The sequence below is a fragment of the Aulostomus chinensis genome, chromosome 23, assembly GCF_037954235.1.
Source record: "Aulostomus chinensis isolate RoL2024-O1b breed Wild chromosome 23, RoL_Achi_v1.0, whole genome shotgun sequence".
NCBI lineage: Eukaryota > Metazoa > Chordata > Actinopteri > Syngnathiformes > Aulostomidae > Aulostomus > Aulostomus chinensis.
The window spans coordinates 21,884,598-21,910,997 of NC_141342.1; the positions used below are offsets into that span (position 1 = coordinate 21,884,598).

The 26,400-nt window shown below is 49.8% G+C and overlaps 3 protein-coding genes across 4 annotated transcripts in view; 1 reads left to right on the top strand and 2 right to left on the bottom strand.

The window, feature by feature from the left end:
- Positions 1-12,379, bottom strand: part of LOC147240083 (rho GTPase-activating protein 44-like) — a 56,769-nt gene extending 44,390 nt beyond the window's left edge. The window contains exon 1 of the mRNA XM_086196507.1: positions 12,052-12,379. Within this exon, the coding sequence (XP_086052633.1) occupies positions 12,052-12,104 (53 nt within the window). The 5' untranslated portion in view covers positions 12,105-12,379. The remainder of the gene's footprint in view (positions 1-12,051) is intronic.
- Positions 12,380-14,112: 1,733 nt separating this feature from the next.
- stx4 (syntaxin 4) lies at positions 14,113-19,066 on the top strand. Its single transcript, XM_086196510.1, has 10 exons — positions 14,113-14,332; positions 14,652-14,756; positions 16,206-16,305; positions 16,401-16,475; positions 16,556-16,626; positions 16,927-17,035; positions 17,326-17,399; positions 17,548-17,685; positions 17,759-17,869; positions 18,018-19,066. The coding sequence occupies exons 1-10, from the start codon at positions 14,303-14,305 to the stop codon at positions 18,093-18,095; spliced, it is 891 nt and encodes a 296-aa protein (XP_086052636.1). The 5' UTR covers positions 14,113-14,302; the 3' UTR covers positions 18,096-19,066.
- Positions 19,067-19,997: 931 nt separating this feature from the next.
- srcap (Snf2-related CREBBP activator protein) overlaps positions 19,998-26,400 on the bottom strand; it is a 31,083-nt gene continuing 24,680 nt past the window's right edge. For both annotated transcript variants that reach the window (XM_086194624.1, XM_086194623.1), the window contains one exon: positions 19,998-26,154. In XM_086194624.1, coding sequence (XP_086050750.1) covers positions 21,811-26,154 — 4,344 coding nt within the window. In that variant the 3' untranslated portion in view covers positions 19,998-21,810. The remainder of the gene's footprint in view (positions 26,155-26,400) is intronic.

Below are 26,400 nucleotides of genomic sequence, written 5' to 3' on the forward strand. Positions count from 1 at the left end.
GGCCAGGTGAGTCTCGGGAGGGTCGTTTCCACCACAATAGCACTGACCACTCCCACACAGGTTTATAAGCTGGAGTTTCCACACTCTTCACTAGAACTGAAGAAGCCTCTCGGATGAGAGGTGAAATGTCTTCAAGATAAACTTACGTCCAGTTGACCAGATTTTACTTTGCTTCGATCTACGATGACCTGGATGAATGAGAACCTACACAGACATCCTGTCCTGACAGAATTCCCACGCTGCACTGAGGCCTGAGTGTGAAGGAGAGCGAGTCGTCTCGAGTCCTCGATGTGCTTTAATCAAAGGATGTTGATGGCTGTGAGCATGAAAATGAGCAATGAAAGCAGATGAAACATTCCTCTGATCTACCAGATCATCGGAACTGATGATCTCACGCAACATCTGATGTTTTCATCCAAACAGAAGTGAAGATGTCCTGATATGTGACTGCTACCTTCCAGTACACGGTTCTTCATGAGTATGAATCCGACTGGATGAGAGAACGGGACATGTTTGTTCATCTACGAGCTCAAACTGCCAGTTTAATGTTCTCCATCACAGACGAGAGCGTGAGAAGTGAAGTGCTCTCACTCCGGATCTATTTTCAGCTTTAAAGTGGATGTACAGTCACCTTTCATGTCCACAGTCACGGAACTAATGAGTATTTACACTGTTACATAAAAGACATTCTCCATCCTGAGACTTTCAACAGAGCCTAGACACCATGGACGGACGGAGGGATGGGGGAAGATGGAAGGATGGAGGGAGGGAGGGATGGAGGGTGGGGGAAGCCTAGCTGTGACTCATCACCTGGATCAACAGTGACAGGGGCTCTCCTGCTCACAATGACCCAGTCCAGGAGTCCCTAATGCCGCCGTGTTGTCAAAGCAGGATGACCCTAAAAAGCAGGACGATTTTCAAGAAACTGAAGAGAATTTGGATGACATGAGGAACACTTGGCTTTTTCCTCCATCTTCTGCTCTTCAGCGTCTCTGGATGTGATGTCATGTTGAGTAGACGCGAGAGAAGCAGGAAACCCAGAACAGAGAAACTCACTTAGCTGGTCGGCAAACTGGGTCAGAGCTACCTGAACATCAGATGGGACGCCGGGGAACCCACATCACCTGATGTTAAACGACTGTGGCACTGAGCCCCGCGTGAACATGTGAGATAAATAAACTGCTAAACAAACCATCAGTGGGTCACAGTAGCAGCAAAGAGAACCTCCGTCAGTCTGCATCAATAATGACTGAGCGCTTCACTGGGCCGCCCTCGTGTACACGGGAAATCCTTGAAGCAAACGTGTGATGACACACAGGGACAGTAAATCACCTCGCCAGCTGCCGGCGCCCTACAGACCGTTGATGAAGAGCCTCCAAACAGCTTCTGTCCGTCAGCTGTGGAAATTAGCTGGTTTAACTTGTCTGATTGCTGCTATCCAAGGTTTTTCTAGACATTTCCCTCCTATTTGCCAAAAAAAATCATCATTATGAAACAAATGACAGACAATGTTCACGGATTACAATTTTGTACAAAAAAAAGAGTAAAAGATCGATTTTTTCCGTTTATTCATTGTTGATGTCCTGATATCATTGTCAAGTCGGCCAGAGCTCTGGAGCGGTGTTAGTGGGTGCAGGTCAAACACAGGCTCCACGATCTCAGACCATCTCAAAAAGACTCCACTGTTCAGTTTTAGCGTGTTTCACCCTGACAGGTAACAATCAACAATCATCTCCCACGTGCCTGTCGTCAGTCTCTATGAGCATCCAGACATTCTCTCAGTTCCCCATCTCTCCTCGTTCTCCACAGACTCAGTCAAACTCCCAAGAAGAACCAGGACGGGGGCGAACGTCTCGTTACCCAGGCGTCCTGATATCAGCGCTGACATCTCCACGTACCATTAAGCCGTCTCATCTCTGCTCTGCTGATTGCTCTCAGACAAGAACTTGTTTTTGAAGAGAGGGCAAGTGGAGTGCAGGGAGCTAAAATAAGACCGTCAACACACAGAGGGGCGATGAGGAGGGGCGGGACAGTCTCAGCGCTATCTGAAGTTATGATGCTGAAATACCTGCGTCACTTCTCCAACTGTCTGAGACATATTTACTTCAGAGCAGGAGAGAGCGTCTACAGGGCAGTGCGGCGATGATTCATGGCTGCTCAGTCGGAGAAGATCCTGCCAGTGTTCTGCTTCCTTTCACGGCGGAATGTATTTGGATGCAGGACAGAGCAGCTCAGCTAGCACACTGGCTGCTCGGTTACAATCTCATTAAACTGCTAACTGAGAAGCTGAACGAATGCAAATCTGTGAAAATGCAGACCGTCATCTGTGTGAGTCACTGAGTATCAGTGTCTCCTCTGTCGTCTACCTTTGGAACACACGAGCTAGTTTACACAGAGATGCTGTGATTCTGCTGCAAACGTGCTGTCTGACACCAAACCAAATGGATTTCGAGCCCGTAATCACAGGGGTAATCACTTGGTAGCTCCCAGAGAAATGCCTGGTGGATGAGAGCAACTAAATCCACGTGTGCAGCCTTCTGTGTCACCTCTGTAACATATACCTATACTACGAAAACATAACATGTTGGTGGTGAATAAATTATAATCAAAGCAGATTTTAAGCAAATGAATTGTTGTGTATTTATGACAATGAACAGTGCAACAAAGCCTGATATTTGTTAACAATAATTTGATTCTCTTATGGGAATTTTGAGAATTGTAATATTTGCTTTGCCATGAGAACGTCAGAACGCTAAAGTGAAGAACAACAGTGCCGCAATTGATTCAACAAATTCAAATCCAGTGTTCATCGTTTTAGACAACGGCCCAGGCCTTTAGAACTGAAGTTCACCAGGAGAGAATTTATGCAACACGAAGTCTCACACTTTTCCAAACACAGCTTGAGATCTCAGAGTTTACAAGGTGAGTCTGACAGGTATGTTGCAGGTGTGTAGCAGGTGTATCATAGGTGTATTGCATCTCTGCTGCAGGTGTGCTGCAGTCATATTGTAAATGTGCTGCAGGTGTATTGCAGGTGTGTCTTCTGCAAAGACGGAGCAGCTCCACCAACAGAACAACACCAGGAGACTCTAGACGTCTGAGGCTGGAATCTTTAATGTGATCCGACCATCTTGAGGCTGCTGCAGTTGGCATGACGCCATGATGGCAGATGAATTATTACCTATGAGTTACGAGAGCAGTGCCAGAAGAACAAGCCCCCAAAACAGCAACTGGCTGGAAACTGGACAGAAAGAGGAAGCGAGGAACTCCAAGACTAACGTGGGGAGGACCTTCCTATGGCCAACCGATGCACCTCCGAATCTAAGTAGGTTTTTAACATGGAGGCCAAATCACAAACATTCCCATTTAACAGCTACATTTGATTAGCATTATCTGACAAATAGAACAATCCTTCATGTGAAGACATACAGACATCACACGCATCAAAATTTGTTGAAGATAAAAATATAACAAAGCTTATTTGCTCTGGGGTCCTCGCGTGGGGACGAGTTACTGACGCCTGGACTCGCGAGGCTGATGGGTGCAAATACAGGATGAAACAAAATTACATGAAACAAATCAGAAAAGACTCCAAAAGTCTTTTTCAGAGCCTGCTAGTAAGTTCTCTCTGCTTCAAGAGGTTGAAGAGACACTGGAAGTTTGTTCCATTCAACCGCTGCTGGGAATAAAAAGGTGTTTCTTGCTCTATTATTAATGAATCCGAGAAGAATAAATGTCTCTGAAGGGATGAAAATAGGTGGCCAGTTATTTGGGGACCTCACTGGGAAAACTTTCATGAAGCAACCTGATGCTCCTGACTCATGTCTCCACTTGGAGCCAGTCAAGTTCTTTACAATGCCCAAAATCATGACGAGGCCAAGACACAACTTGAAGAGAACCTCTTCAACATGGCGTGGGAAGAGTGAGTGTTGAGGGCAAAGACCACAAAGGAGAACCCCGGACACAGGAAGTTCCTACTTAACTAATTACGAATAATTAGACACAGACACTTCCCATCAGGGACAGTCCTGAAGTCCTGCTTTTACCCACCAAACCAGTTCAGTTCAAGGATTGAATGAAGGTGAGCACAGCTGGACGAATCGTCCCATGAGCTCCCTTGAGACGCTCAACCCTGCTGCGATCTGGGCTGAATTGCTAAGCTAGCACATTAGCAGCCTGTAGACGCATTTAGTGATCCAGCAGACGTGGAAGGACCCACACTGATGATGATGATGATGAGGATGAAGATGATATTGTGACTGTTTCACCTCTCAGAGCAGGACACTGTAGCAGGACAACTGGAGGTGTGGCATTGCGCCTCCACCTTCATCAGCATCATCATCATCATCATCACACTGCCAGCACGTTTCCATCTTCATCTCGATGACTCGACTGCTGCCAGTGCGGAGTCCCAGTATGGAAATGAGGCCATGAGGGTTATTAGAGTGTGTGTGTGTGTGTGTGTGTGTGTGTGGGGGGGGGGGTACTCTCATCATCTGATCATCAGGTCTTTTCAGGCGATTGCTGGCCAGACTCCGCCCCTCTGCTGTGACATCACCCTGCCCCTCATCTCACACCAGCAGCAGTGACAGTGACACATGAGATCCGAGGGTTTGATTCCCATTAAAGTTTAACAGACACGGACAGGAGCGGCAGCACCGAAGCAACAGGACACACCTTCTAACAGCCCGCGTTTTCCTCCATCAAGCAAGGAGGGAGGAGCTATTGATGACATCACACTAACGCCTTTTTCATGTCTGACACTGAAAACTTGAGTGTCTGCAGACACTGGCCAGTACCAGCAAGAATCCCGAGCTGACGTCATCCAGTCCGGGGGAACGCGTCTGTGACAGAAGGAAGTTTTCAGCAGAGAAACACAGAGGGATCATGTGACATCAGCGGGACTCAAGGATGAACCCACAAGGTTTTAGTGGTCAAAGGTCAAAGGTCATTTCACATAAGCGAGACATCTCTGGATGCCTTGAGGCAATTTTTCAAAAGCTGTGACAAACGTCTACAAACACTTGAGGATGAACTGAAGAGATTTTCCCGGTCAAAGGTCAAGGACTGCAGCGGCTCAGGCTCACAACATCCATCTTTTCTTTCACAGACACATTCTTAAAAGCGGGGATTTGCTTCTGGTGTGCAGTGACGTGCAAAACAGGCTTGAAATCAACAAGAAAAGAATCCTGATGAAATCGTGATTCTGCCACCAAAAACCAAGCCCGATCTGCTCGTTTTGTCGTGTTGGTCACAGCTGACGCTCCCGGACGGTGGAGCCTGCGAGCCGTCCTCCAGCTCAAGCTGTTTCTTAAACATGACACTTAAATCCTGCCTGTAAGATGCTGGTCAAACCGCCAGACCCCCCCTGATGAAACCAGCTGAGCTGCGTCAGGTGATGTAATAGTGACTCCCTGTCTGCAGATGGAGGGAGGAGAAATCTTTCCATTAGAGCTGCAAGAGAAAGTGTGGGTCTGCTTCGGCGCGCCAGCTCCACTCGCGAATGTGTAAATAATGAGGACAGCGTCTCTCCTCCATCAACTGAACTCCCAATTTCCTTTTAAACATGTTGACTTGGGCGTTCTCAGAGCTTTAGAGCATCAACAGCGTCTCGCCGAGCATCCATCATGGTTTAGAACGGTTTACCCCCCTCCCCCCTTGCACCGGGAGGCTGAGGCCCTGAAGGAGACGTCAGCATGCATCAGTCCCACAGCCGCCTCCCAATTAGTGTCCATTACAGCAGTGAAAACACACACGTGGGAGCTCTGGTGGTGCAACTCCCTACCCGTGATGTCATTTCCTGCCTCGCTCAGGTTCCAGCTGAGGGGGTTTATGGTGGGTGCGTCACTGCTGAGTTCATGTCTCCAGCTCAGAGGAAGCGGCTGACAGATGGAGCCAGCGTCAACAGACCTGTGCCATGTTTCTAGTGAGGCCGACAACATGGCGTCAGGGCTTAAAGGTCCAGGCTGAAAACATGGCAGAATTTTAAATTTTTGGGTAAACTATCCCTTTAACCAGCCCCGCCTGCACGCCATGTGACTGGGACGTAGTGATGGCGCAGGGTTGATGCCCGAAATGGACAAAAGACAGCGGCAGTAATTGAAGCTAGCGAGTCTGTTCACTCTCGAATCAGAGAAGGAAATCTTGGCCGTTTCAACGCGCCATCAGACCTGAGTGAGAGCCGGCAGCGAGAATCTGCTCTGTTTACAAACCTCAGCTCTGAAATGAGTTCAATAAGAATTCATTTCTGAGGATCTCACAACGAGTTCTAGCTCCATACACAGATACGGAGAACCCAGAGGGACGCCGACGACCGACAAAGACATCAAACCTTGATCGTCCACCGTCCTCCGAAAACTCTTCCAAATGGCAGTTTTTTTCACAGTGGAGCTGAGAAGGCGTTCGTCTGGCGGGGCTCAGTGGCTCGACAACAACCTGAAGCGGCGTCTCCATCATCACACTCCAGCGACCACGAGAACGCTCCACTGGCCATCCCATCTGCCCCCCCCAAGGTTGATGCTGCGACGGCCGGCAGCAGCAGAAATCCCGTCTGTGACGCTCTCGCCACCTGCAGTCCAGAGCTCCTGCTGATCACTAACTGATCACTAACTGATCACTAACTGATCACTAACTGATGAACTCCTTCCTCCTCTCACGCTGGGAGGAGAAGAGAAAATGTTAATCTGTGCGTGATGAGAAAATGATGTCGTTAGAGATTCTAAATCAAGAGACTTTATCAAATTACTGGCAATAAGAATCGCTTGCTGAGCCAAGTAGGCCAGCAGGATACCAGGGGAAGTTTCTCCTGAAATCATCACAGGATGAGCTCCTTTCATCAGGGGAGTTTTTATCAGAGGAGAGAAACCCAGCACAGTCGCAGCCCCGCTAGGACATTAAATCAAACGACTGTAAATAAGAACAGGGAAAGAATCCCACCACTGATGGACACGTGTCTGTCTCTGGAACACTAGGTGGCGCATCACTCTCACACACACAGATGGAAGTCATCGTTCACACATTCTCATCATATTAACAAGGTAGGTGAGCCAACACACACACACACACACACTCACGCACACACACACACGACAGAGTGAGAGTGAATATGCAGCGGAGACACTAATGCCTCTAATCACGCCCGTAATAAAACCCCTGCCACCCACACACATCAACACCTCAGAGACGCCTGCAGAGATGCAACACTTCACGCTGTAAACAGAATGCCATCCATGTCAGCTCCTGTTCTCATCTCCTCTTCCTCCTTTAACCCCGAGCAGTGCACAGCCGCCGCTGCCGCCGCCGCCACCGCCATGCAGAGACCTGGTGCCCATTAACGCTGAACCTTGTCGTTCTCTGGAAAGCAGCTCTGACTGTCAGTCACCGCGCCATGAATACTGATGATGCTACAAATGAAGGGCAATCAATTATCAAATCCTAAGCTTGTTGGAACTTTACTCTCTCACACACACACACACACACACACACACACACACACACACACACACACACACACACGTTTGACAAATGAGTTCATTATCTTCTAAATGATGGCCCAGCAGCCAAGGCAACGATTAAGAAACCCATCAGCACAATTTATGTTGGACTCTACCAAGTCAATTATACTCATCTCTACACTTCAGTCATCGGAACACAGAATCTTTATGAAGAACACACACACACACACACGCACACGCACGCACGAGGTGTGTGAATATGAGACCATTCGTCCCTCCATCCTGATGCTTCCAAGGTGGAAACTTCAAATCTGGGACTCCTGGCTGCTCTCCTGCAGGCCGTCCAGACCTCCAGGAGCCGATGCAGCAGTGATTCTAGTGTTCATGTCAAAGAACCTGATTGATCCCTGCAATCTAACACCGAGTCAACAAGTGTTAAAGCTGCTCCCAGGCATGCGACCGCTGCCACTGACTCGCCACTGACTCGCCACTGACTCGCCACTGGCCTGTATTCCCCATGTGGGACGGGTCCACCATCTTGGGCAGTTACATGTCAGCACCACTTGGACAAACTACATGAGACTGAGTTGGACTCAATCACCCAAAAAGACATTGACCACAACACTTTTTTTTTTTATCCTGATTCAAACTTGTTAGGATACTGGGGTCACAGAAGGTCATCCCAGGCCCCGCCCCCTCTCCCGCTGTCTTAGAGTCAAGTAGAACAGAACAAGCCCGACCTGTCACACGAGTTCTTCCTCGAGGGTGTTAGAACCAGGAGTACAGAAAGGTTATATTCATTCACCAGTCGGAGTCCCATCTCGCTCCTGCAGCCCAAGAATAACACAGAAATAAACAACCAGAATAACGAGGCCATTAAATCTACGCTGGCTGTTGCTGCTCTGAGAAAGAAACACAATTTACTGTGCTGCCTTCAATCACCCGAGCCGACAGTCAGGAACCGTTCTAAAATTAAAATGTAAAAAACAAACAATTCTTTCTGGTCTTGTCGCCGGCAGGCTGAGCAGACGGTGACAGCAGGAAGTGTTGGCGAGCCTGCTGACGGAGGTCATCAATCAGTTCCTCTTTAACAGATTTCTTCTGTTTTCAGGCTCCTCGATGCTCGCAGAGATGTTTTTATCAAGAAGAGACCAGAACATCACCAGCACAGGAACGTGAATGAAGACGCATCGCAGCCAGATGAGGATTACTGTCCCCTTCCTGCCGTAACCTCCTCGACACTCACACATTTTCATTCAGCCTCACGGCATTATGGGGGATTATTGGCGCCGGCCGACTGTTTTGGAGATGATTTTAACTGTGTCTGAACCTCTCTTGACCTACATCCTCGACTGGAGCAGAGCAGCAGCCGTTCTGAAGGGAGAAGCTCCGTAGCGCCTTCGCCAGTTAATCAAAGAACATTTGAGCCTCCAGGGGTCAAAGGTTAACAGAACAGGTCCGGTGCTCCTCGCCTTTATTCATAGAATCCATAAGCAAAAGCAAAAAGATGAGAGAGAGAAAACTCCATAATGTGACCATGAGTGACCTGTTGACACAAATTAGTAAAGGGTGGGAACAACATATCTGATAAAGCTCTCTCTCCCTCTCTCTCTCTCTCTCTCCCTCCCTCCCTCCCTCTCTCTCTCTCTCTCTCTCTCTCTCCCCCTGATTTTACTCTGATTAAAAGAACAATAAACTGATCAAAATAATACCAAAGCAACAACCACAGGGGGGACGATTTGAACAATTTGGTAATTCAAGTTTTGTCAGGCTTTTTTATGAGAGGAAACAGCTTTTAAAATGCCTGTTTTCTGAATGGAGTTCGGCACCGACGCTGCGTAACCCTGGGAGATTTGTCAGTTTGAAAGCAGTTTTATGAGGAAGCAAGTTAGCGGGTTGCTGTGTCTGGTTGGGGTTGGTTTCCAGCGCACTCCAACCGGGGGAGCTGCTCTCCCTCCTACGAGTCAGTGTACTATGACGATGTGAAGCACTTATTGAAAGGTAAACAGCCACATAATGTTGCTTTAAGGTGACTCAAAACGTTACACCACATCAGGCACTGGCGGTGACAGCGGCGGCGGCGGCGGCGGCCAAGGTCACGGAGGAATAGAGCAGCAACGTGTGCAGCTGACGGTCAGGCATCATGCTGGAGTCTCTGTCCTCTAAAGAAGACTAATTGGCCCTTCTGTTCGCCTTGTAAGGCTACAGGTGCTAACTCATTACCAGGATGTTCCGCCTCACTGGTGGCGAGCTTTCAGGCTGCTGAGGGGAAACAAACAAGCACCTGACCTGGCAGACGCACATCCAGCGTTTGTATGATTAATTGGTTGGTTTTATCTGTTAGAGCGCAGCACAATTTTGCTCCCCTGGAGCTCCAGGACCTGCAGGTTGGTGGTTGCGATCGCTGTGCTGGGCCTGAGCCGCAGCAACACCGTCCTTGTTGATTGTATCGGCGTCTCAGGCTGCAGGCCAGCGCGCTACAAGACAGCCTGACAAAACAAGCAACAGCTCAGCGATGGAGGTTTAAACCCGGAGCGATGAAACAACCGGTTTGTGGCCTGGCAAACCTGTGATTCCATTTTGAGGTGAGGCCACAGCTTAACACGCTGCCACGGCCCAATACTGACATGCTACATTCAGTTTCAGTGCCAAGTAGAGGGAGTGGTTAGCAAATAAGAGAGGAGGAAAACACCTGCAGAGAGCCTCAACTGCACACTGGATGTCTCTGGAGCGCAAGTGGCCACAGGGTTCAAAGACACTCTGACCTTTGACCTCCTGAGACAAGGATCAAGTTGCACGTTGCTTCCTGTTGTCAAACAAACTTGTGTTGCAAGCCGCAGGTCGTGACTGAGAGTGATCGATCTGTCGTGGTCGGCCTCGCAGGATCATCAAACACCACGACCACATTCATCTGCAGTATTTCCACATTCGAAAATGTAACGTGCTGCATTGCCTGGATTTACCAGGATTAATCACTTCGACATTCATCAACCGTGACGTGTCACCATGTTCAAATGGCGCTAAATACTTGGACTCTGCTGTAACTTCCAGGATTAAAAGAGAAAAGCTTTTCTGGAGCTCGACACCAAACAGCATTTGGTCCAAACTAGAATTTGATGACCAGCTGCAGGAGGGATGTTCTGTACAGACACAACGCAGGCCTGCTTGTCAGTTTGGATGTCGTGGGATTAAAAACAGAACTATGTCCTATCATGGCGCCCTGGAGACATAAAAGACCGTCTCAAAAAATGTTATTTGAAATCTATCAATAGAGCAGCCATGGATCATGTGAGCGTTGCTGGCAGTTAAAGAAAGAGACTTCTTCTATTGACTTCAATTCTAACTGCCTGTTATAGACCCAGGCTAGTTAGCTTAGCACAGTGACTGGTAGTGGGTGGGAAGTGTTAGCGTAGCTGCGTCTCTGCCTGCATTAATATCAGGAGGGTTGTGTGTAACCTTGGTGATGAACACCAGTTTAACATGAGGAGACATTGTAGTGGTAGAATCAGACACGTAGCCGGAACTACTTTCCTGACTGGGCGCAGGGATTTGACGCAGCACCTCCAAAGCTCCACTGGAACTTGGTTCAACAGAACCAAAGGTTTGTTGAGGACTAGAAGAGCGACTGCTGCTACTGATGATGAGGAGGAGGAGGATTCCTGCTGGACACACCAGCATCCTGGACCTGAGCTAGCTGATGCTAACACTTCCACCCACTACCAGCCATTGGGCTAAGCTAACTAGCCTGGACCTGAGCTAGCTGATGCTAACACTTCCACCCACTACCAGCCATTGAGCTAAGCTAACTAGCCTGGACCTGAGCTAGCTGATGCTAACACTTCCACCCACTACCAGCCATTGGGCTAAGCTAACCAGCCTGGACCTGAGCTAGCTGATGCTAACACTTCCACCCACTACCAGCCATTGTGCTAAGCTAACTAGCCTGGACCTGAGCTAGCTGATGCTAACACTTCCCACCCACTACCAGCCATTGGGCTTAGCTAACTAGCCTGGACCTGAGCTAGCTGATGCTAACACTTCCCACCCACTAGCAGGCATTGGGCTAAGCTAACTAGCCTGGACCTGAGCTAGCTGATGCTAACACTTTCCACCTACTACCACTCATTTTGCTAAGCTAACTAGCAGGGACCTGAGCTAGCTGACGGATGACTAGCCTGTATAGAAGGTTCTCTCAGTATGCAGACACCGGCCTGTGGGTTCTCTTAATGAATCCACCATCACTCGGCTACCAACAGTCACCAGAGGTACGACAAACACTTTTCCTGGCCAAAAGGGACGCCAGGGAAACTATTCATCTATTTCCAATCTCGAACTTCCAGTGGTGATAGCGGGCTGTGCCAGGCCCTGGGGGATCTTCATCCTGACCCCCCAGCGGGGTGCCCAGGGGCCGCCCCGCGCTCTTATTGGTCGGCAGCAGCAGCCCTGCTGGTTGGGTACCGCGTCCGCTCCCTCCTCATCGGTGAGCGGATACACTCCTCCCCGCTGAGTCCAATCAATCTCCCAGTGACCTCCACCAACAGTTGCGGCTTTAAGCGGCTCCTACAGCTGAGCGAACGACTCGGCTCCCGGCTCTTACCTGCCCACGGTCTGGTTGGCGAGCTGTCTCATTCGGTTGAACTGCTTCTTCATGGTGCGTTTTTCTGCGGTACAACCCGGCGGTAGAGACGCTCTACGGATCTCATTGAGAGGATCGAGTCGGCTCGCTGGTCTCCGGCAGCTTCAGTCGTTAAACATCCGTTTGTCCGTCGGGGCGGTGGAAGACGAACGAGCGGCCGTTAATGTGCCCTCATGGTGGCGCCGAGGACGCCGTGTCTCTGTCCTCCGCTCCGCTCCGCTGCTCCGGAGATGCTGCTGGACCAATTTCTGTCTCTCCGAGCGCTGACAGCTCGCTGGCGACACGACGCTGGACCGCGGTGCGTCATGGGAAACGTAGTTCTTCCGTCACACGTTGCCTTATTCCACGTACAAGCAGAGGAGGGGAGCAATCATTTATAGTTCACACCGACGTATTTATGAATATATTTGCTGCATTTATAAAATATAAAAATGAATGAAGTGTTGACAGCCTGATGATCTTCACGTGTCTTCGTCTTTTCTGATTTTTTTCTTGGCTTTGCTTCTCTTGTCGCTGTACGTCTTTGGTTCTACGATGATAGCAATGAACAAGAGGACACGCGTTTGTCCCCGGCCGTAAAAGGGCATTCATATTTACATTGTTCCACTCGAAGCATGATGATTGTATGTTGATGCTCTTTTCCTCCTCGGGCAAGCTGTAACTAACGTTTTAAAATATATGCTGATTTTGTATTAATTGATGTTTTATGGTTATTTCTACACGTTAACTATCATTTAAGCTAAATACATAAACTAAGAACTTAAATTAGTGTTCAGATGTTCAACTAAGGAATAACATGCTGCCCCCTCTCAGAACTCGTGGGAGACCACAAAGAAAATTCTATGTTAAATGATTTTGGACATTTAACGACATTTTTGGAGTTCCCCTAAAACGAGGAGAGCACGTGTGTCTAGAAATACATTCAGATGTAAGTTTTTACAAATGTGATTTTCCTATCAATAACTGTGTCATAGGTTCAGATAAACCAACGATTATGTGTACAAATGTCACATGATGACGTCGCCCTCAAAATACAGGATATAAAAACCATAAATAAATGTCACTGTGGTTGTCACGCTCTGATGGCTACTGCTCCCAAGCTTGAAGCGCCGTCTGCTGAAAATATTTCACCCAAGAAGTAAACGAAACTGCATCTAAATAACCGAGGAGCTGTTAAAACATAAAACCAACAAACCTTGAGAATATCTTTCTTTATGTATTTGGTTAAGAGGCAAAAATTAATATTCGAATTTTAGGACAACAATGGGAACTTTAAATACAAATGCATATTCTAAAAGTAGACTTTGTAGACGTGGCTTTTATCCGGCTCTCACAAAGCAAAATGAACTAATAAATAAAAAAAGTGTTGTTCAATTTTCTTGACAATTATCTCAGGGGGGCTGCACGGTGGAGCAGTGGTCCTCCCTGTGGCCTCACAGCAAGAAGGTTCTGGGTTCGAGTCCCGGCTCGGGCACTGGGTCTTTCTGGGTGAGTCTCCATGTTCTCCCTGTTCCTGCTGGGTTCTCTCTGGTACTCCAGCTTCCTCCACAGTCCAAAGACATCAAGAGGGGACGAGGCTGATTGATTCTCTAAATAGACTGTAGGTATGAATGTGAGTGTGAATGGTTGTTCGTCTCTGTATGTTGGCCCTGCGATGGACTGGCGACCTGTCCAGGGTGAACCCCGCCTCTTGCCCTTAGATGCTGGGATAGGCTCCACCCCCCGCGACCCTTAATGTGTCGGAATAAGCGGAAGATGACGATGATGGAATTATCTCAGGGCTGAAGGTGAAAAGAGTCAGTAGACTTCTTGACCAAAACCCCCTGAGGTCAATTACTCTTTTAATGCTACTAAACAAAAAAGAACAAATATATAAAATAGTAGACATAATTAAATAACATATTTGAGAGTTACAAAAGTAGAAATTAACTCCTCTGTTTAGATATTAAGCCATAAATCAGTGTAATATTTTGCGTTGCCCTGTGCTGTTACCCGCTGTTGCCGCATGGAGCAGTAGTGAGTAGAACCGCACAACTTTCTAAACCAGAGGAGAAGAAGATAGCCGAGCGTCGCCAGTTACTGAAGTTTACTTGTTGAATGACAGTAAAGGGAAGTCTGCCGTCTTTCCGCAGAGCTTCTTCAGCCTGAGGAGAACTTGCCGGACTTCGGCGGAGACTCGCTGCTGCTCGTCGCGCCTCTTCCACCGTGAACGATGCGGGACCGAACGAAAGAATTAGGAAACGTGAGTTTGTCAGGGAGCGACCAGCGTTAGCTGCGGCGCGTTAGCCTGCTAACTCACGCGAGTACCTGGGCGGTTTACTTTCACTTTAGCCGTGAAACTTAGAGCTGGAAACAAACCGAAATAAGCGTTTTAATGTCAGGATTCTTGAGGTGGAACTCGACTTTAGCGACACTGCAGATCCGACTTCCGTTCCAGCTCCCGAGGATCCGGCAGGCCGGGGCAGGGCAGGGAACTCTGTGACTAACATGGAAAAAAGACACACTAACGCTTGTCTTCTCTCTCCCCTGGTGTTTATTTTTCCCGATTGACGCGACAACAGAAGGCCGAGTTGTCGGACGATGACGATGAAGTCAAATCTCTGATGATCAAACCTGGAGCCTCTTCAGCCAAAGAGGAGAAAGAGGCCGAAGCTTTGTTTAAAAAGGTACTAAAGTCTCATACGTCACCTGCTGGTTCACCTCCATAACACCTTCATGAGGTGAGGCCAACGTCACGTGAGTCCAACAGAGGAAACTTCATATTTGAGGGTTTTAGCAGCAGAAGCTAAACCACAGGTGTGTCTAGTAAACATGTTTAATCCCAGAGTCTGAGACCAGGGAGAGTCAGGGTGAGACCAGGGGGAGTCAGGGAGAGACCAGGGGGAGTCAGGGTGAGACCAGGGTGAGACCAGGGGGAGTCAGGGTGAGACCAGGGGGAGTCAGGGAGAGACCAGGGGGAGTCAGGGTGAGACCAGGGAGAGTCAGGGTGAGACCAGGGGGAGTCAGGGTGAGACCAGGGGGAGTCAGGGTGAGACCAGGGGGAGTCAGGGAGCGACCAGGGGGAGTCAGGGTGAGACCAGGGGGAGTCAGGGAGAGACCAGGGGGAGTCAGGGTGAGACCAGGGGGAGTCAGGGTGAGACCAGGGTGAGACCAGGGGGAGTCAGGGAGAGACCAGGGGGAGTCAGGGGGAGTCAGGGAGAGACCAGGGAGAGACCAGGGGGAGTCAGGGGAAGTCAGGGAGAGACCAGGGGGAGTCAGGGGAAGTCAGGGAGAGACCAGGGAGAGACCAGGGGGAGTCAGGGAGAGACCAGGGGGAGTCAGGGAGAGACCAGGGGGAGTCAGGGAGAGACCAGGGGGAGTCAGGGGAAGTCAGGGAGAGACCAGGGGGAGTCAGGGGAAGTCAGGGTGAGACCAGGGGGAGACCAGGGAGAGTCAGGGTGAGACCAGGGGGAGTCTGGATGAGGTCAGGGTGAGACCAGGGGGAGTCTGGATGAGGTCAGGGTGAGACCAGGGGGAGTCTGGATGAGGTCAGGGTGAGACCAGGGGGAGTCTGGATGAGGTCAGGGTGAGACCAGGGGGAGTCTGGATGAGGTCAGGGTGAGACCAGGGGGAGTCTGGATGAGGTCAGGGTGAGACCAGGGGGAGTCTGGATGAGGTCAGGGTGAGACCAGGGGGAGGTCAGGGAGAGACCAGGGGGAGTCAGGGAGAGACCAGGGGGAGGTCAGGGAGAGACCAGGGGGAGTCAGGGGGAAACCAGGGAGAGTCTGGATGAGGTCAGGGGGAGACCAGGGGGAGTCAGGGCCCGGCCGGCACGTCAATTTAAAACCATATCTCAGTACTTGGTAGTATTTCTTGCAGTAACAGTACAGGTGCATGCAGTCATGGTGATAGTAAAACTAGGAAGGAGGGATGGATGTCGACCTGAAGCTGAGACAGAACTCAGAACGATCGCTGGGCGGTTCGATGGAAAGCTGCAAAGAAGAGCATCTTTCAGAAGAATGGACCATCGCCAGATACCAAATCATTAACTTGACCAAAGTTTGCTCCGCCCACCCTGGCGGAGGAGAGAGGCAGCACCAATGCAGCTGTGACATCAACATCTTTCACCTGTCCAGGTGCAGGAAATCCGGGAGGAGCTGCAGAAGCTCAAAAGAATGGTGTCGGAGCTGGAGAACAAGCAGAAGACGGTGCTGGGCGTGGCGCTGCCCGAGGAGGGTGAGGACGCCGATGCCCTCTGACCTGATTCAGGTTCGTAGATTAACAGCCTCAGCCGTCACATTAACCTCCGCCACCTTCATCTTCGCCGGCAGGGATGAAGAAAGAGCTCCAGATGCTGCGAGACGAGATCAAAACGTTGGCGAGTCAGATCCAGAGGAAACTCAAAAGTGAGTGTCGTTGACAGACAGCTTGTCACGTCTGGCGGATTCCTTTGTCGTGCGTGAACTCATCGGCGTTCTTTCCCCAGATATCGAGCCCAAGAAGGTGGAAGACGATGGCAAATACGTCTACATAAACACTCGGATACAGCGGACGCAGGTGGAGCCTCAGCTCTTGTGCTTTACAGGGACATGGGGGGGGGTTAGCTCAGTGGGAGGGAAGTGTTGGCAAACGTCTGTCCAGCTACTTGTCCAACCGGTTGTTAGCAACGGCCGCTTTTAAGAGCCATAAAAACCTCGAAAGTCCACTTTTGGTTTTTCCATACATTTTTGGTGTTGCTAACGAGAACCTGGTTGACTTTCACGTTTGTCTCACTGGATTTGGGGTTGAGGTCTGAGTCTCTGGCTGCTACGCGGTCAGACAGCAGCCGACTGACCACGCCCCTCTGCTCTCTTTCAGCACGGCGTCTTGTCCAAGGAGTTTGTGGAGTTGATGGGGTACTGTAACACCATCCAGGCCCAGTACCGAGACCGCAATGTGGAGAGAATCCAGAGGCAGCTGAAGATCAGTGAGAACACGGCGCTCAGATGTGGTTTTGTTTTGTGGTCGATGTGATGTTGCACCATCACTTCCTGCCAGCTGCAGCCTCGGCGTGTCACTCGCCTGTGTGTTGCGTCATCAAGAGTTTCGTTTTTTTAGCCTGATGGTCATTTGACTTTGTCACTTTCAGCCTCTGTTAAAGGAAAAGTGCTGATTCATTTGAACACGACTGAGGCTCCTCCCCCAGCGTGGAGTCTGAGTGTAGTCAGAGTGAACACACCTCCGCGTCTCGCATCACCGCTGTCTTTGTCTCTCCAGCCGGGACCAACGTCACTGACCAGGAGCTGGACTCGATGCTCGAAAGCGGCCAGACGGACGTGTTCACCCAAAATGTGAGTAAACTCCACCCGTCAGGATGAGACGAGCCTCCTGCTGCTCTGCGTGGTTCTGGGGAGACCCGGAGATCTGAAGCTGGACTGATTCCCATCCCTCTGTCTCCATCTGTCCTCCAAGTCTAAATCACCGTCCGTCTCCGTGTAGATCCTGATCGATGCTAAAGCGACGAAACAGGCGCTGAACGAGATCGAGTCCCGGCACGACGAGATCCTGAAGTTGGAGCGGAGCATCAAAGACCTGCACGACATGTTCCAGTACCTGGCCATGGAGGTGGAGGCTCAGGTAACGCTGACCACGGCGCTGCAGACTCCAACGTCTTGGTTTCCAGCCTGTGTGAGAAATGTTTGTCCTGCAGGGCGACATGGTCAACCACATAGAGAACAACATCAAGCAGTCGACCGACTACGTGGAGCGAGCCAAGGACAACATGGAGAAGGCCGTCATAAACCAGCAGAGAGCACGAAAGGTGACCCCGATGCCACAACACTGGGAACCAGTTGGCCCTGAAGGCCTGAGAACAGGCAGACGGCGTGAACGAGACCAGTGAGTGGTTTCATTGCGTCCAGTCTTCTCACTCATTTCTGTCCGGCCTTTTTGTGTCTTTTTAATTGCAGAAAAAGCTTTGGATTGCGATCTGTTTGGCCATCCTCATCCTCATCATCGTCATCTCGGTGGCCACCACCTTCACCTGAGCGCGGACGCTGGGCTCTGGGTGTCTGACACATGTGAGGGGCTTTGTTGGTATGGACTCTGCCCCGCCCCCCAGGACGTACGGGTTCATGCTAGTCACGTGTCTTCCTCTAACCCTCCTCACAAGCCTTACTTTGTTGTAACTGACAACAATCACACCTGAATTTCCTTCTCCCACTTGGGGCTTTAAACTGCTGGTTTACAGAATCCAGCGGGACAAGAACCACTGCATCAGTGCCTCCACCCCCACCACACACACTTCCCAAAAACAGGAAGTGAGCGGCTGAGTGAGGCCGATCCTTCTGTACTCAGGAAATCTGTATGCAGCCGCTCTCCACTCTTGTGAAGTGAATTGGAGAAGTAACAGTTTTTTGAGGCGGCGCTTCTTTTCTAAATGGAACGATCCAATTGTACATAACCTGGTTGGCGGGCCATTAAAACAAACTATGCAGACGATTTTAAAACAAGCTGCCTGTGTATTAAGTGTAAATAGAATTGTTTGTGAAATAAGAGCCCTGTCTTGTTGATGAACTTTCACAATGTGTCAGCACTGGAACAACCGGCCGAGCTCCCGTTTGTTCGTTCAACCAGTTTGTATTTATAATTTGAACAAGCTGCTACAAGGGTTAGAAATGGTGCCTTCTCCTGAGGTCCACCTGTGGCTCGGCGTGCACTAACATGAAGAAGGGATGGACTCTGTTCTTAATCGTGTCTCAGCTGGCTGTTACCTGATATTCTTTTCAGCTCATTAACCTGCGGTTGTTTCTCTCCACCCGTTTCTGTTTCTGGCCGCTGCTGTTGCTCCAACACAAATCTGTTCAGAGAAGTGACGGCTCGCTCGCTCGCCTTTTTCCAAGCAGAGAAGTGCCTTCAGCTCAGTTTGGGGCAACGCAGCTACATCTGGAATTTTATGGCTGTTGACACATTTATTCATGTAGATTTGGTTTTTAAATAAAATACTGTCTGTCCTGTTTTTTCTGTCTCCTTTGTGAGTCATCACAAGCTGCTGTAGGACATGGCTGACATCTGTCGTACTTTTAAATAAATTAGTTTGCTTTTGTCTCCATCTTCTGGCAGTGATCGACATTACAAGAAACTGCCAGTGCACCAAGGACAAAAACAAAAGTGCCAATAAATCCACAAAAAAGCCTTCATCTGTTTTTTTTTACTTTTGTGTCTAGATTGTGTTGGTGTGATACTAGCTGGGCTGAGTGTCACTACGTGTCAACGTCCCACAGAACAACCACAACTGATCCTCATTCGTGTTAGCAGAGGGCTAACAGGAAGTAGCTGGTGCTGGTCGTGGTGACGTCACCAAAGACAACACTCATTGCTGTCACGCCCTGGAGAGCTGCAGTTGTTAGTTTCCATCACTCATTAATTGCTGATTATTCACTGAACTGAGTGGTTGTTGACGCGTCAAAGTGGAAGGCACTCATCTCCACTTCCTAAAATGACAAGTCCAAATAAAACGTGTCAGTTTAACGGTCCAAAGACCGTCGGCCATGAATGACAAAACCAAAGCAATAAATCCTGACACTTTCAAGTCTGGAGACAGCAAATGTTGATTTTCTCCTGCAGAAATAAACGTCAAATAATCCTCTGTTGATTAAATATTGCAAATGCCTGAGGAAGAATTTTACAACCACGCAAGAAATCAATGTCCAAATGTGTTAAACTGCACTGTGGATCCTCACAGTTGGTGGCTTCGCGCTCCCGCACGGATCAGCTCCCGCGAGCAGGGACAAACCCTTCACCTGCCAGGTGGCAGCGGTGAGCAGACGTCAACCTCAACGTGAATATCAGAGACGCTCGTTTATGTGAGATTCTGGAGGCGCCGCAACTTTCAGGAAGCCCAAGCAAACAATTTAAAGAAAATCCTCAACGCAATGAAAAATGGCAACTAATTTTTGGTCTTTTTATTCAACTGTAATTGTCTTAATTTTTCAAGTAAAACAATGTGGAATTACAAGGGATCAAAGGAATGCAACAAATAAAGAGACAAATCAAAAAATAAGACCATCACCAGAACTCCCCGCCCCTCAAACATCTCCTTTGCTCGAAAGTAAATTAAGTAAATTTACTGGAACTGAACCAGTTTTCATTTTATTCACATATTTTGTCCAAGTATATTTTACAGGAGCGATGACGTGACAAAAATTCAGGTGAAAAATACAATTTGGTAGCACGAATGCAGAGAGTGTCTTTGTGATATCTTCCGGAGGTTTTTGGCCGTTTCTTCGATGAGCTCGACACTCCCGCGCCAAGTGCTTCAAAAGGCAAACGCCGGCACGAACCCATGTGGCCAGAGAGGCACTCTTCAATTATGATTATTTGCCCTTCCAATGTAAATACAGGAGGAGGTGGACTGATCCAGAACTGCGTCTGTGGCGATTCAGACCAGGACCTGATTTCTGAGTGACAGTTTAGTATTTCAGTTAATAGAATTTCAAACTGGATATGCAAGGAACCAATTGATCGACCGCAGCCACACGGCGGCCGTGTTCCTCTGACTGAGGGTGGGACAGGTCAACACTGGATCATGAAGACAACATGTGTGATAATGCGCTAGCTACCTTTAGCCAACAGCTACATTCGCAGTCCATCACTTGCTAACTACCATTGCTGGTTTCGTTAAATAACGGGAAATGAGTAAATTATGTGACGTTACACAGAAATGTGTTCCAGTGAGTGTTATGTCATGTGACTCAATCCTTTCCTATCATGTAACGAACAACCAGGAACCATGTTTGAATGATCGTGTTAGCCGATGGCTAAATGTAGCTAAAGGATCATGTTGCCTTGCCATGAAAGACAACGGGATTTTTCCCATCCAAGTTGCTGGTCAACTGGGAAGTGAAAAAATGATAGCAACTTTTAAAATTTACCACATTTATACAAGCAGTACGACGTTTTTCAACCCTCCAGCTTCCCACCCTGATGGGAAGTCAGAGAGCGACGGCCCCCGTGTGAATTTGGTTGATGGACTGAAGTTGATGTACAAGAAAAACCAAAGCATTACTACACCACAATGTACTCCGACACCGAGGGCCCCGTTATAAGATGTGCAAATGAAAAAAGGCTGGATTCCAAATGAATCCACTGAACAAGAGTGACGTGAAAGACGGGGGGCCCGAGCACAGACGGCGCTCCAGCATAGTGCAGTAACGATCACGTTGTCAGATATCTGGTCTCGTCCTAATACCCTGGAGGAAATCATAAAATATGCATAACTTATCAACTGACTACATAGAAACAAGAGGACAGCTGACGCGATTCTCAAACTTTCTAAAACCTCCGACTTACAATACCGCTGGTCAAGCAAAAGTTAATGTCACAAGAACGACTCTTCATTTCGAACCCTAACAGAAGGTTCTGCAGAATCCTGTCTCAACATTCCAGTCTATATGATGACAGTTTGTCCTGTGAACCAACAACGAGCCTTTATTACCTCTCGCACCTTCAAGTCTCAGTGAATCTACCCACTGTTCCATCTCCATCGGCTGCGGCATGAGACCGTGACGCCACTTTAGTACCCAGTCCAGCATCCCTGAGCCTTCCCCCAGCTGATAATGGCCGTAGGGGGAGGGCCCAAGAGGCAGAGAGGTCCCCGGCTGGTGCAGCACTCAGGTCCTCGGAGTGCAGACAAAGCCGTAACCTCAGAGGTCATGCCGCGCTCCGCAGCAACACTCCTGCTTCTTGTTGCCCCTTTGGCACTCATGTCTTGTTGTGGCGATGTTGACAAGAAGACGAGCGGGTGCTCGCCGCAGGTGACCTTGCCTGCACCGCTGCAAGTGCTGCGACGCTACGCAGTATCCTGTCCGGCGTCCCCTCGGTTCCTGAACTGCTGGTCACCTCCTGTGACAGCTTCTGAGATCTCCGGCTGTCCCTTCTGCTCTCCCGTTGCTGGCCCTGCTTTGCCGTTTTGTCCCTCTTTCCCCTCTCCGAGCTGCGGTCTCGCTCACTGCCTGAAGAAGTCGCCCGAGAGTGGGACCCTCTGTGTTCTGTATTCTGGGAGCTGATGCTGCGTGTTCGCTGGCTACTGTTGCTGCTGCTGCGACTTCGGCTGCTGCGTCCACCGCCATCGCCCTCGCCGTCACTGCTCATGCTGCTGCAGGCACTGTGGCCCCGGGACGAAGAATGCGGTTCTCCCTCGCCTTCCTTCCCCCTTGATGACTTCCTACTCCCCCTCTCCTTGTCCTCTGGTTTAGACCTCTTGTACTCCAGTTCCAAGGGGGGCACCAGAGAACCTGGGCACTGTCTGGTGGAGCGGGATACCGTGCGGCTTGACTGATTGGGGGTTGAGGGTTTGCTGCCACCACTTTTGTTATTAGTAAAGTTATTCTGAGGAGAGGCCGGCACGCTTTTACTTTTGGGCTTTTGGTTCTTGTCAGCAGAGACTACTGGGGACGTCCCGCTGCCCTTCGCCCCCGTGTCTTTCCGTGTGGTGTGCCCGGGAGTGTCCACCCTGCCCTTCATTGCTAGTAGCTTGGCTGCTGCGTTGAGTGCTGAGCACCTCTTCCCCAGAACTTCGGGCTCAGGAAGAAACGAGGGGATGCTGTTTGTCTGAGCTTTATCATCTTGCGAGGGCTGCGACCCCGCTGACCTCCTGGTGATCCTGACAGAAGACGTATCGCTGCCAGACTCTCCACCAGTGGAGGCATTAGTGTTGTTAGATACTTTTATTTCAGAGCTGAGGACAACTTTCTTTCCTTGCCGGCTGTTGCCTTTCTCTGTCTCTTGGTCTTGTAGCCGGCGTTTGGCGGAGCGAGTCAACCGGTGCTCCTTCCTGCTCTCACTGTTGTCAGAGTCAGAGGTGGACGAAGACAACCTGGAACGTCTTCTTCGAGAGGTAGCAGAGGTGAGTTCCTCCTCACTGCCCTTCTCTTCCTTCTCCCCATACTCTTCACCCTTTTCCTCCTTCCCTCCCTCTGAGGAGACGTCCATTCGCCTCCGCTTGGCAGGATGTCTATTCTCATATGTCCGTTTGTGGTGAGCGTGACGCGTGAGGGTTGGTGTGGAGCAGCCTGAGGACGGCGATGAGGAGCGAGCAGACTCCTGGCTACTCTGACGACTGAGAGACTTTTTCACGAGGGGAGATTTTACATCTTCAGTCGTTTGTTGTGTAAGTTCCTTCTGAGGGGTGTTTTCAGGTTTTGCTTCCCTTTCTGCCTCAGAGTCTTTGGTCTCAGAAGAACTGTCCACCCTTCTCCGTTTAGGCGAAGACTTAGAGATGTCCTGCTGTTTGTCCTCGTTAAGCTTCTCTTCAGCCTCCACTGCATCGACTTCCATTTCTGTCCCCTGGTCCGGGTCAGACCCCTTCTCTGTTGGATCTCTACATTGATTCTCTGATGAAACAGAGGGAGAGGCAGATGGGGGAATGTGGGGGAGGGGCTCTGTCTGAGTGGTTATGGAAGCTTCTACACCTGTAGATGTGGTATTTTGCACTTGTGGAGAAATGGCGACAGAGGTTTGGGTTGAGGCCACAGGGGGAGTTATTAGAGCTGCTGATGCTGCAACATCCTGTGTGGTCACTACAGCTGTGGAGTGTTTTGGGGAAGATGTAGTTAGGACTGTTGAGGCTTGAGTTGCACCTGTGGAGGTTGTTTCTTTGGCTCCCTCTGTTGGGAGTGACATTGTTACTGCAACTGTCTTGGCTGCCTCTGTGGTACTGGGAGATGCCGTTGCTATGGAGGGGGCGGGTGCAGCTAAAGATGTGGCCGTTGTTTCCTGCGAGTGTCCTGCCACTTCCACTGGTGCGACTTGGGTTGTAACTTTAGTTCCGAGCTCAACAGGGAGAGGAACGACCTCTGGTGATGATGTCTCTTTGTCAAACATAGTTGCAGTTGTTTGAGACTCTGATGGACATGCTTGTGTTGTCATGATAGTTTGTATCATTTGGGAAGATGTGGAATTCGGCTCTGGAGAAGCTGGAGCTGAGGCCTGGGTAGCAGCTGGAGCAGAGGTTAAGGTAACTGGGGAAGTCGTTGGCAGTGGAACACAGTTCTTTACGGCAGTAGTTTCAGCTGTTGTAACCGTTTTTGTGACAACTGCTGGTGTATCACTTGAAGTTAGTGGTGTTACAGCTGCTGTCGTAGACACAGATGTGGGAACAGCCACAGAGGTCACAGTGAGTGTGGCAACTGCAGGGGTTATGGAATCTGGTCCTGAAGACCCCAAAGGATGGGGCTCTCCAGGAAGTTTAGGGACTGTTGAAACTGTTGTAGTTGATGAGTCAGCTCTGACAGTTGGAGCAATTGTGGCGCTGATGGTCCCAGTGATGGGGATGCTGGCAGGCAAGGGGGCAGTGACAGAGGGGACAGGGGAAACTTGGACTGATGCGGGATCTGAGGCAGGGATGCGGGCTGTAGTGGACACAGCCAGGGGAATAATTGCGGTCACATGGGGGAGAGGTGTTGGGGGCGCTTGCGCTGAAGCAGAGATGAACGTGGAATCTGTTTTTGTTGTGGAGGTTTGAGCTGAATTGAGAGTGGGGGCCTTAGGGTCAGTTTCATTAGCTTTGCTTGGTTGAGAGGTTTGACTGGTGCTGACGGCAGCAGCTAACAGGGGCGAGACCGTTGGCTCTGTGCTAGGATCAGTTTTTGATTTGCTAGATACATCAATAGTGGTGGTCTCTTTTTTTTGTCCTTCACAAATGGTATCTGGTATGGTTGTTGAGTCTTTCCGGGGACGACCCCTCTTACGTTTTGGGGAAAGGGGGGGATTCTCCTCCTCAATAGGAGAGGTGGGTTGTGGGGGAGGAGTCACAATGTTATCTTGCTCAGGTAATCTGGGGGGAGTCTTCGGGGGCCGGCCCCGTTTTCTTTTCAAAGGTGTCACAAAAGAATTGACACTGGACTCTGTAGAAGTGGCGTCTTTGCCAGGTGGCGTGTCCATTTTCTTGGGAAGGTTTCCACCCCTCCCTCTGCCCAGATGCAGCTGCTCTCCCAGCTGAGCTGCCATGCGAGATTCCGTTTCCAAACGGCGTCGTACAGGAAGATTCCTCAGCACGGGCATGTCAGGAGACAGATGGGGCGGCGAGTATGGGGGATAACCCCTGACAGGCTGTGGAAGCACTGGGGGACTCTGGGTCAAGTCCTGGACCTGAGGAGGTTTGGGGACAGTCCCTTTACTTTTACTGTCTGGGACAGCTGATGAGTTGTCTTTATTTGATTCATCAACCGTCCCCGCAGCATTGTCTTCCACAGCTGCCTCTTCTGAAGAGCCTCCTGTGCCGCTTCCACGCTGTCTCCTCCTCCTCGGTTCCTTTTCCTCCACCACCGTGACCAGCCTCCCTGGAAGCTTCCGCAGGACTTTGGCTGACGGCGAGTCATCAGCCAGTCCCCGCAGAACTTCCCCATCAGCTGATTGGCGCTTGCGAGGTGAGCGGGAACTAGTGGAGGGGGGAGACATGGTATTTTGTTCTTTGCTGTCATCGTCCTTTGGCTGATGGTCTGCTGGGCAGCTGGATTCTAATGATGACTCAGACGCCCTCCTCTCATTTGTAGTCTCCACTGCCTCCTCTTTGCCCACTTTGGTGTCCTTGCTCTCCGTCTCCCCAACAACTTGCTGCTTCCCTCCTGAAGGGGTGACTGTTGGAGGTGAAGGCACTGGGCTGGGTTGGGAGCGGTTTGATGGGGTCTTGGTTTTGCTGGATTGGTGATCTCTACCAGGAGATGAGGCTTTTGCAGATTTAGAGGAATCTTGAAGCCTTGCTGTTGAGTTTTTCTGACTATCTGTCTGGGAGGTGGTGGTGGACGCTGAACCAACTCCTCGTCCTCTCAGGCCAAAGCGGATTCTTTCAGGCACTTCTCTGAGCATAGTAGGCTCAGGTTCAGTTTCAGGAGAGGCCCCACGCAGCCGACCACTGGTTCTTGTGGAGGTGACAATCTTGTCCTTGTCCTTGGCTTTACGGCCACGGCGAGCAGGAGCTGACTGAGCAGGTTCCACAGTAGCTGGTGGTGACAAAAAGTCGTCGTCATCGTCATCTGAAGAAGCATGAAGCTTGAGGCCCTCCTCCTTGGCCTGGTCCAGACCCTTCCTGGCTGCCTCAACTTGTTCCTGAACACACAGAAAAGAACTTCTTTTAATCGAGAGCTCTCAGTTGAAGAGAGTACCTCGAGGTTTGGCTGATAATACAATACAACAAACTAGCCGGTATAATGACAACAAAAAATGACCCCACCAATAAGACAGTCTGCCAGTTTACGCAGAAACCAACAGGGTTTCCATTAGCATTGTATAGTGTGAAATTCAAGACACTCAGAGGTAATGAAACTATTACCTGATCGACAGAGACATCAAACT

Coding starts and splice junctions, on each gene's coding strand:
- stx4 (XM_086196510.1), top strand. CDS start 14,303: ATGCGGGACCGAACGAAAGAATTAGGAAAC. Junction 14,757..16,205: donor CCGAAGCTTTGTTTAAAAAG/GTACTAAAGTCT, acceptor TCACCTGTCCAG/GTGCAGGAAATCCGGGAGGA. Junction 16,627..16,926: donor CTCGGATACAGCGGACGCAG/GTGGAGCCTCAG, acceptor GCTCTCTTTCAG/CACGGCGTCTTGTCCAAGGA.